This window comes from Schistocerca piceifrons, chromosome 3 (genome assembly GCF_021461385.2).
Source record: "Schistocerca piceifrons isolate TAMUIC-IGC-003096 chromosome 3, iqSchPice1.1, whole genome shotgun sequence".
Taxonomy (NCBI): domain Eukaryota; kingdom Metazoa; phylum Arthropoda; class Insecta; order Orthoptera; family Acrididae; genus Schistocerca; species Schistocerca piceifrons.
In genome coordinates this window covers 421190041-421201763 of record NC_060140.1, presented here as the reverse complement: position 1 = coordinate 421201763, position 11723 = coordinate 421190041, and the positions used below count along the sequence as shown (strand labels likewise).

The window sequence follows — 11723 nt, the reverse complement described above, 5'->3', positions numbered from 1 at the left end:
TCAGAACGCAAACGTGGTAGGCAAGCCCTTATTATTATTATTAATGGTTATGTGAGACACTTCGACAAGAATATGTATGTGTGAGAAACGCATGATACTCAATACGAGACCAGACTCAGGAGCAATCTTTCAGAAGTTTCGTGCTTCAAATTGTGAAGTTGTTTTATTTCGAAATTGAAATAGGACATCCTGAAACGATGTGCAGTTGGAATGGAAGTAAGACATTACGGGTGATCTCCGAAGGCAATGCTGTGATACATGGGTTGGAGCTTCAGCTACTACAGGGACACTGAACGAAGAATTCCTTTGCATACCCCGACAGAAGTTAAACTGTGAGGACACGTTCTGAGTCACGCCTTGATAGCTCTTGCGAAAAGATCTCTGCCTGTGAATGCAAGGTTCAGAATTCAAGCCCAATTCTGGCATATTGTTTCAATCTGACACGAATTTTAAAAACAGATAATGTTGTGATGCAGAACTATAGTATAGTGCTTAATAATACCTGCGAATGAAACGTGTAAAACACAGTGTAAGGAGGAGATTTTACTTGGAACTGTAAATAATCACTTCTATCCCTGTTCCACTCACGAACAGAGTACAGCAACGTTCTTGTACGGCACATAGTTTATATTCTGTGCGGCCCTTATACGATACACACAAACGAAGCAGTTTACATATCTTTTTCCAGAAGTTCCCAAACTGAGTACTGCTAAAGAAAAGACGCATCAAGATTTTGTAAAGGAGGTTGGTTGCAGATGAACTAAAAATTTGTTTTTTGTCTGAGTCTAACGCTGGCGACGTCTGCAATGTGCGGCTTTGTAACAGGAGACGTAATCCACCATGCGTACCTTTGTGCTCAGCACTTATCTATCGTCGTATATCGTATCACAATCGGTGTCCTTAGGTAAGGTTGGTGAGTATGCAGGCAGTGGAATTAGTGTACCTCTCCTTGGGCTCTTGTGTTTCAGCTGATGAATCTCTTTGATGGGGAATCATTTCTGTGTTGGGTTTTCATTGATGTCCTCTACTGATTCTGTGTGTCGTAAATCTTTAATAACAATTTTCCTGTCTCTCTGGCGTCCGTCTTGCTATCTATGAAACGGTATCTGCTGGTCATGGTAGTGCTTAAACACTCTGTGGTGGACATCCATTGAATCTACGTAATACATCATGCTCTCTGCTGTGGATATTGCTCGAAAGTTTCCTGATTTCAGGCTCTCAACTCCTTGCACAGCATTACATGGATTAAGCAATGATAAATAACTATCGGCGGGAGTTTTGCTTCAGTTGGTTGAAGTAGTTCCCGATTGCCAACCGTCTTCGACCGTGTCTCGTATCTGTTGCTCGTTTCAGTTTTTCGTTGCCTAAGTTCCTCTTCTTTCAGGACTCGCATTGTTCGGTTGCTAGCATTTTTTTTTTTTTTTCGTGGATGGGAATTCTCGCATGCTCTCGTTATCAGTTACCTCTTGTAATCCCTTTTTTCTTCTGTTGAGATATTTGCTGCGTCGTGATTTTCGCTCGCTGATCGTTGTTCCAAATGGTTTTCATCTGAAGAGGAAGTTGTGTTGTCCTCTAGCAAACTTCGATGTACCCTTCTGATGTCCTCCAATTTTTGTTTCCTTATTCGTTGTCCCGCTATGTAAGCTTTACAGTATTTAGCTGTGATGTCCTGAATTGATAGAATATATATATCTTTTCCAGCACTGCCCATCTTTTCAAGTTCTTCTCTTGTTACCGACAGGGGCAAACCAACTCGCAGATTTCTCATCTCCTGCGCTAACTGATGACTTCCAGGCAGTGTCCCTGGGTTTGCTGTTTCCTTAGAACCGATACCCTGGAATCCAGATATCTCGCGTAAGCGTCCTACATGCACCTGATAGGCATCCGTGAACTACACAACAGTCCGCCCCCGGTAGGTGAATGACATGCCGGCACGGTAGCTCACCGTTCGGTCAGAGGTTTTAGCTACCCTCTGTAACAAAAAAACGGTTCAACGAACAACCTGAACGGGTGTCATGAGACGTCCACCCCGATCATATACAACGAACAAAATAGAACAAAATGAAATCAACAAAGAATTTAAAAAAAGGAAAAAGATAAAAATGAAACTTCCTGGCAGATTAAAACTGTGTGCCCGACAGAGACTCGAACTCGGGACCTTCGCCTTTCGCGGGCAAGTGCTCTACCATCTGAGCTACCGAAGCACGACTCACGCCCGGTACTCACAGCTTTACTTCTGCCAGTATCTCGTCTCCTACCTTCCAAACTTTACAGAAGCTCTCCTGCGAACCTTGCAGAACCAGCACTCCTGAAAGAAAGGATATAGCGGAGACATGGCTTAGCCACAGCCTGGGGGATGTTTCCAGAATGAGATTTTCACTCTGCAGCGGAGTGTGTGCTGATATGAAACTTCCTGGCAGATTAAAACTGCGTGCCCGACCGAGACTCGAACTCGGGACCTTTGCCTGTCGCGGGCAAGTGCTCTACCATCTGAGCTACCGAAGCACGACTCACGCCCGGTACTCACAGCTTTACTTCTGCCAGTATCTCGTCTCCTACCTTCCAAACTGTACAGAAGCTCTCCTGTGAACCTTGTCTCCGCTATATCCTTTCTTTCAGGAGTGCTGGTTCTGCAAGGTTCGCAGGAGAGCTTCTGTAAAGTTTGGAAGGTAGGAGACGAGATACTGGCAGAAGTAAAGCTGTGAGGACCGGCCGTGAGTCGTGCTTAGGTAGCTCAGATGGTAGAGCACTTGCTCGCGAAAGACAAAGGTCCCGAGTTCGAGTCTCGGTCGGGCGCACAGTTTTAATCTGCCAGGAAGTTTCATATCAGCGCACACTCCGCTGCAGAGTGAAAATCTCATTCTGGAAGAAAAAAATGGTCAGCTGGTCGGAATGTGAATCCTAAGGGCCCGGGTTCGATTCCCGGCTGGGTCGTAGATTTTCTCCTCTCAGGGACTGGGTGTTGTGTTGTCCTAATCATCATAATTTCATCCCCATCGACGCCCAAGTCGCCGAAGTGGCGTCAAATCGAAAGACTTGCACCAGGCGGGCGGTCTGCCCGACGGGAGGCCCTCGTCACACGCCATTATTATACTACACGACAGATTCTCTTACACACGTCCTTCACGTCTCCAGTAGCTATGAACGCAGTGGTTCTGAGAACATTGTCAGAACTCCAAACTGTGATTTCAAGTATGGAACGCCAATATTTCACAGTGTCGATGATTTCTGAATTTTTGTGTATTTGTTCCGTGCTGTCTGAACAGACTTAGAGTGTACATATAAGAAATCGAAAATAGAAAAATAAGAAATAAACAGAAACTCTGAACCAACAGGAAATGGATCCCACGGAGGTTCAGATTTGATTGCTGGTTTCCAATGCTCTCGCTCTCTCCCGTCTTATATAATCGCTTTCTCAGAAAGGAGAAAGCGAGTTGATGGAATACGTATCTCCTGACGGAATCAACCACAGCCACAGCCTTTGCGTCACGTGGGGGTCAGTGTACTTGTATATGACTGTCGACTTTGTTTCGTCAGTGAAAGTCGGCGAGTGACGGCGCAGTCGCTTCTCCGGTGGGGAAGTGAGGCGCCAGGCCCTCGCCTGATCGCAACGCTGCGTCGGGCGGCACAGTGGGCCAGAGGTGCTCGCCGCGAGATGGGGTTCGTGGCAGCGTGCTCGTGCCTGCTGGTGTGGGCGGCCGGCGCTCTCGTTGCCGTCTGCGCCTGGCTGTGGGCCTCGCGCCTGCGCACCGCCGCCCAGGGGCCGCCGCCACTGCCGCTCATCGGCAACCTCCTCAGCTTCCGTAAGCTGCCCGTGCTCGTGGGAAAGCTCAGGGCCCTGCAGCGCGCCTACGGGAACGTGTTCAGGTGGGCGCACAGCTACTTGCTGCACTTCGCATCTACACACGCACGTACCTGTAGTCCCCAACAAGTCGCCGAGTGTATGACGGAGAGTACGTACGATTCAGATACTTCTCCTTGTTCTCAGTGTGTTTCATGGCCCGCCCTTGTGAGCAGGTCGAGCTGTCTGAGATCGCACCGGCCGGCCGCTGTGGCCGTGCGGTTCTAGGCGCTTCAGTCTGGAACCGCGTGACCGCTACGGTCGCGGGTTCGAATCTTGCCTCGCGAATGGATGTGTGTTATCTCCTTAGGTTAGTTAAGGGTTTAAGTAGTTCTAATCTAGGGGACTGATGACCACAGATGTTAAGTCCCACAGTGCTCAGAGCCATTTGAACCATTTTGAGATCGCACCACCCCATCAGCGTGGCTTAATTCCATACAGAGGCTCGGGTTCGATTTCCAGCTGCGTCGGAGATGTTACCCGCTCAGGGGCTAGGTATTGTGTAATCTTCATCATCATTCCATCGTCATCGACCCGCAAGTCACCGAAGTGGCGTCACATAAAAGGGGACCGAACAACAACGTACGATCATTTCGTTTTTCATACAGCGCGGATCGTTTCAAACACATCTCAGTGAATTGGGATCGAGGCAGGAGGTTTCGGATGGTCCCGGCGGAGGTTCGAGTCCTCCCTCGGGCATGGGTGTGTGTGTTTGTCCTTAGGATAATTTAGGTTAAATAGTGTGTAAGCTTAGGGACTGATGACCTTATCAGTTGAGTCCCAAAAGATTTCACACACATTTGAACATATTTGCAGGACGTTTCTAGTAGGGAATATTTGGGAAAGGGTCTCCAGTTTCAGCATTTACCTTACAAGTAAATGAAGCGTCCAGAAAACGTTTCAGATTTAAACCGTTTCACGCTGTTGCAGGGACAACACAGTCTCAATCAAAAGTATGTAAGCCTAATGTGCTTTCATGTAGTTGAGAGTTTCAACGTGAAGTATATGAGCGTTCAACATGTGCTGAAGGGTTCTTGCCCGACAACGATGACATGCACCATTAACCTTTATTTCCTCGTTATGCACATTGCAATGAAAGAATATTATGTTTTAGTAAAACATTTATAAAAAATTATGTATTCTTTTAATTTTCTGGATCGCAGTAATATGTTGCTTTAGAGTTGATTTCTAGATAACAAACACCGTCTGGATGACAACTTTTTAGTTACTGACAACTATTGTGCAGTAAAGTCATTAAGTGGTGGTTCTGTTTCCATTAGAGTATTTATACATAATTCAGTGATAGCGCCTGTTCAAATTTATCGTTAGAAAATACCGAGCCTCTTCAGTTTCTTACTCGTTTCGTGATTTCCGCCGCTATAACCTACGCCAGCAATTAACTACGCGCTGTTTACATTCTCCTGCTGCTACATTCACCTGGCGTCCCGAAGTTCTTTGCTCGTCTCACCAGAAGCTAAGTTACTTTCTACTCATTATTACACTACTGGCCATTAAAATTGCTACACCAAGAAGAAATGCAGATTATAAACAGATAATCATTGGAGTAATATATTATACTAGAACTGACATGTGATTACATTTTTACGCAATTTGGGTGCATAGATCCTGAGAAACCAGTACCCAGAACAAGCACCTCTGGCCATAATAACGGCTCTGATACGTCTAGGCATTGAGTCAAACAGAGCTTGGATGGCGTGAACAGGTACAGCTACCCATGCAGCTTCAACACGATACCACAGTTCATCAAGAGTAGTGACTCTCGTATTGTGACGAGCTAGTTGCTCGGCCACCATTGACCAGACGTTTTCAGTTGGTGAGAGATCTGGAGAATGTGCCGCCCTGACCAGCAGTCGAACATTTTATGTATCCAGAAAAGCCCGTACAGGACCTGCAAACATGAGGTCGTGCATTATCCTGCTGAAATATAGGGTTTCGCAGGGGTCGAATGAAGGGTAGAGCCACGTGTCGTAACACATCTGAAATGTAACGTCCACTGTTCAAAGTGCCGTCAATGCGAACAAGAGGTGACCGAGACGTGTAATCAATGGCACCCTCATACCATTACGCCGGGTGATACGCCAGTATGGCGATGACGAATACACGCTTCCAATGTGCGTTCACTGCGATGTCGCCAAACACGGATGCGACCGTCATGATGCTGTAAACAGAACCTGGATTCGTCTGAAAAAATGACGGTTTGCCATTCGTGCACCCAAGTTCGTCGTTGAGTACACCATTTCAGGCGCTCCTGTCTGTGATGCAGCGTCAAGGGTAACCGCAGCCATGGTCTCCGAGCTGATAGTCCATGCTGCTGCAAACGTCATCGAACTGTTCGTGCAGATGGTTGTTGTCTTGCAAACGTCCCCATCTGTTGACTCAGAGATCGAGACGTGGCTGCACGATCCGTTACAGCCATGCGGATAAGATGCCTATCATCTCGACTGCTAGTGATACGAGGCCGTTGGGATCCGGCACGGCTTTCCATATTACCCTCCTGAACCCACCAATTCCAAATTCTGCTAACAGTCATTGGATCTCGACCAACGCGAGTAGCAATGTCGCGATACGATAAACCGCAATCGCGATAGGCTACAATCCGACCTTTATCAAAGTCGGAAACGTGATGGTACGCATTTCTCCCTCTTACACGAGGCATCACAACAACGTTTCACCAGGCAACGCCGGTCAACTGCTGTTTGTGTATGAGAAATCGGTTGGAAACCTACCTCATGTCAGCACGTATCAAAGCATCTTCTTCCTGACGGTAAAATTTCGCGTCTGCAGCACGTCATCTTCGTGGGGTAGCAATTTTAAAGGCCAGTAGTGCAATTGGTGCAGCTGAATTATTTGTAGTATAATTTGTATTGTATGTATTTGTGTTGTTTGTAGTGTAATTTTTATTGTCTGTATCTCTGTTGTTTGTTTGTAGTGTAACTTGTATTGTTTAATCAGCCATCATGTGTAACAAATGTGGATGTTGTCGTAGATTAGTGAGCACGGGAGTGAAATGTCAGGACTGTAGGTTGGTGTTTTACTATGATGATTGTAGCGGGGAAGCTGTTATAGTGCCAGGTGAGGCTCGCCAATGGAGTTGTAGATTATGTAGCCGTGATAAGAAAATCGTGGAACAGGGAAAAAAGACTTTGCCCTTCAGGCTGAACTAGAAATGGTGTACTTCGAACCAGGCAGGTTGGAGGGGGAAAGAGACAGTGGGAGCTGGGAACAGGTAACAAGTCGTAGTCAGAAGGAGAAAACACCAGAAATCACTTTTCAGATTCTAGTGAGCAATCAGTTTGATTTGTTATCTGAGTAGACGAACCTTAAACAGTTTTTGAGCAAAGTAGGGTGCAGGCGACAAGTAGTAACAATTCCAGTGCTAGGTCGGGGGTAAAGTCAAGCAAAAAGAAAATAGTCCTGCTTTTAGGTAGCAGTCATGGGAGAGGTGTAGGGCAGTTGCTACAGGATAGGCTAGGAGTCGAGTACTAGGTCACAAACCTAGTGCTTCGCTTAGCCAGGTTACAGAAAACCTAGGGGCCTTGTGCAAAGATTTTGATCGTGAGAACCATGTTCTTATAGTAGGAGGAGCAGGAAACAGCCTGGCTAGCAACTAGGACTATAGTATTAAGTGTACCTCGATGTAATAGGAGCAGCAACAGCTCACACTCGTGTGGGATTTGTGGATGTTTTGCAGCGCCATGACCAGTCCTGGGTTAATACGGCTGTCAAACGTGTTAACAGAGAGCTGGGTGGGCGGGGTTAATGTTAGCAGAAACTAAATCTCATATCTGTGTTGTGCCTGTTGATGCAATTGGGAGGTGGGGATACACTAGCCATGGCCTACACTTGAGTAGGAGGGGGAAGGATAGATTAGTTGATCTTCTTGCAGAAAATGTAAGGCGAGCCACATGCACACAAGACAAAGTAGCTGTGATTACTGCGGTCAGAGGGACACATTTTTTAGGTTAGAGTCAGGCTACAGACAGAGAGATTGAAAGAAATTAGAACACAACAGTCACATAATGACTGTAGCAGTATCCAAAGAAATAAAATTTGTGTGTATAATCAGAACATTAGAGGATTGAAAAATAAAATAGATGAGCTTCTTCTATGCCTAGAAAACTGGGTAAATTCTGAAGGTATAGATGTTTTGTGTCTCTCTGAACACCACATAAACGCAGGGATAGAGAAGTTAAATTTAAGGGATTACAGATTAGCATCTTATTTACGTAGAGTCAACATGGAAAAAGGAGGAGTTGCTACTTCTGTAAAAACTTGACACAAAATATTGAAACAAATAGTTTTTGTGTAGATTAGAGCCTTGAAGCATGTGCTTGTATGTTGCTACTGCAATATACTTCTATAGTAAATGGAACGATCTACAGATCCCCTCAAGGTAACTTCTAGCTGTTCATGAAAAATCTAGAGGCATTATTAAGCTACCTGTCAGACAAAAAGAAGCAGTCAGTGATTTGTGGTGCTTTTAATGTAGATTTATTAAAATATACGGATAGGAAAAATGAGCCAGAATCTTTGTTTAGTTGTTTCACTCTAGTATCTGTTGTAAATTTTCGAACTCGTGTGCAGCAGGATAGTAGGTCACTTATCGATAACATTTTCATAGACAGCGCTCAGGCAGAAACAATTGATGTGTACCCAGTTGTAAATGGGCTATCTGATCGTGATGCACGGTTAATGGAAATAACACGTATAGCACCTTACCGGCTTCAGGCAGGTTCATACAAGGCAGGAAGGCTTATTGATTCGAACACAGTACAGAGTTTTAAGAGTAGCCTAGAGGTAGAATGGGATGAAATACTCGCAGAAAATGATGCTGATGCCAAATTCATTTATTCCACTGTAAAGTTTTCTCAATATTTGAGAGTTGCTTTCCTGAAATGGTAACCAAAATAGCTATTACAAAGTCAAGTAAGCTATAGATTACTAAAGGAATTAAGATATCGTGTAAAAGGAAGAGGGAAATATATGGACAGGCCAGAATAAGTCAGGATCCGACGTTACTTGCATACTACAAAAGACACTGTAATATTTTAAGGAAAGTCATTAAGAAGTCGAGAAGCTTATATGTTCTGGCAGAAATTAATAATGCGGATACTAAGATTAAAACTATATGGAATATTGTCAAACGGGAGACGGAGCAGCCTGACCGTGCACAGCATACCATAGCAATTAAGCTAAATCATGATCTTGTGAGTGATAATTCACAAGTTGCAAGTATTTTTAACAATCACTTTTTGAATGTATCAGCAAAAATAGGGTTAAAGGGTTCAGTTGAAGAAGAAAAGAAAAACGCTAAAAATGTCATTCCCCAGGACTTTAGAAACAGTACCAACATCCCCCACTGAAATTAAGGGAATTATAAATATACTGAAACACAAGAACTCATGTGGTGTTCATGGAGTCTCCAACAAAATTTTGAAGTGTTGTTCTAATTTAATAAGTGGAGTCCTTAGTGATATATGTAATGCTTCGTCGGCACAGGGAATTTTTCCAGACAGATTGCAATACGCAATTGTCAAAGCTCTTCATAAGAAAGGTGACAAGAGTGACTTATATAATTATAGACCAATCTAATTGCTTACTTAATTTTCTAAAATATTCGAAAAAGTTATGTATTCAAGATTAGTCTCACATTTAAGTGAACATAATTTACTCAGCATGTCACAGTTCGGATTCCGGAAGGGTTACTCGACTGAGAATGCTATCTACACATTTGCCCATCAAATAGTACAAGCCCTAAATAACAAATTATCGCCAGTTGGTATTTTTTGTGACCTTTCCAAGGCATTTGACTGTGTGGATCATGCCACACTCTTAAAAACCTCAGGTTTTATGGAATTGAAGGCTATACACACAGCTGGTTTGAATCATACTTAACAAACACAAAGCAAAAAGTTGTGCTGAATAATACAAATAATGTTGGGATGGTGGTAAATTCTAGTGAATGGGGAGTTATCACAAAAGGAGTCCCCAGTGTTCAATTTCGGATTGCCTGATGTTCCTTATACATGTGAATGACCTCTCACTTAATGTTAAGCAAGCAGAACTACTACTTTTTGCAGATGACACGAGTATTATAATAAATCCCATTCCAGAAAAAGCAGCTGAAGATATTGTTAAGGATGTCTTTCAAAGAATTGTTAAGTGGTTCTCAGAAAATGGACTGTCCCTTAATTTTGAAAAAACTCAATATATCCAGTTCTATAGACCGAATGGAGTCATACCGACAACTGATGTAGCATATGAACAAGGCTCAGTTAATAGGGTAGATTTTTCCAAATTTTTGAGTGTTCACATTGATGACAACTTCAACTGGAAGAAGCATACTACTGAGCTTCTCAAACAGTTAAGTTCAGCTTCTTTCGATCTTCGTACAATCGCTAGTCTTGGTAATGAACAGATCAGCCCCCTAACGTACTTTTCATATTTCCACTCAACAGTTTTCTGTGGTAACTCACCACTTAGACATAAAGTACTGATTGCACAAAAGAGAGCAGTGAGAATAATTAGTAGCGTTCATCCAAGGACGTCATGTAGGCACCTATTCAAGGAGTTAGGTGTTTTAACTGCACCATCAGAGTACATAAATTCGTTAATGGAATTCGTTATAAATAATCCATCTCAATCCGCGAAGGACAGTGATGTTCATACGTGCAACACTAGAGGGAAAAATGACCTTTCCTATCCGTTACTGAAGGTGTCAGCTGCTCAAAAAGGAGTCCATTATTCAGAACAAAAAATCTTTGATCATTTGCCCAACAACATAAAGAGTCTGGCGGGTAACAGATCAAGTTTTAAATCTAGCTTAAAATCATTTCTTTTAGACAACTCCTATTTCATGGAAAATTTTCTGTTTCAGAACTGTTAAAAAAAAATTGTAACTCTAAATGTAGTTGCATGTGTAGAACAACAAAATTCAGTAATATTAATATTAGCACTTTTCATTTGTGTATATGTATCTTGTAATCTGACGTGTTCCACATCATATCGATAAAATAATCGTGAAAATGACCTACGGAACATGGCACAACTAAACTGAACTAAACTAATTTCAGTCTGCGCTTCAAATTATCTTAGATCATGGTTGGAACCAAAACTCAATAGCAGTAACGATTTTACGGAAGAGTAATATTACGACACTTGTCATATGGATAGTAGAAATAACAACAAAATACGCTGACGAAAAAAAAAATTTCAACACGAGGAAGGAGCTGTGTGACATAAACGAAAGTCAGTAGGCGTGTTTGAACGTCTGAAAGATGAGGTCTACTCAAATTTCGCGCCAGTCGCAGATAGTGGCACCAGTAGCCCCACTATGAGGATGCAAATCAGATTGCTTTAAAATATACGCTGTAACGGTTGTGAGCTTAATTACCCTTGTGACTGGACGTGGTGAGTTGATTTTGATCAAAAATGGCTTTAAGGTGACCTACACGCCATTATGAACAACTCACTGTGTTTGAACAAGGTCACGTATAGAACTACGAGAAGCTGTATGTTTCTACTACGACACTGCAGAAATACTTGGCAGTAATGTAATCACCGTGCGTGATTGCTGGCAGCAGTGTTCACGTGAATGTACTGTCGCAAGAAGACCAGGCTTCGGACGTCCGCGTGACACTACCGAGAGGGAAGGCCATCGTTTTCGGTGAGTGGCTTTGGTGCATCGTACCTCATCTGCAACAGCAATCTGAGTAGCAGTTGGCAAGACAGTGACACAACGCCTACAAATCGGTTACTTCAAGAACAGCTCCGAGCCAGACGCCCTGTAATGGCCATTCCACTGACCCCAAACCATCGCCCTTTGTGACTTCAGTGGTGTCAAGCGAGAGCTCATTGGATG

The 11723-nt window shown here is 43.6% G+C and overlaps 1 protein-coding gene across 1 annotated transcript in view; it reads left to right on the top strand.

Moving 5' to 3' along the window:
- The first annotated feature begins 3655 nt into the window (after positions 1-3655).
- The window catches only part of LOC124788709 (cytochrome P450 4C1-like), an 84780-nt gene continuing 76712 nt past the window's right edge, over positions 3656-11723 (top strand). The window contains exon 1 of the mRNA XM_047255989.1: positions 3656-3867. Within this exon, the coding sequence (XP_047111945.1) occupies positions 3656-3867 (212 nt within the window). The remainder of the gene's footprint in view (positions 3868-11723) is intronic.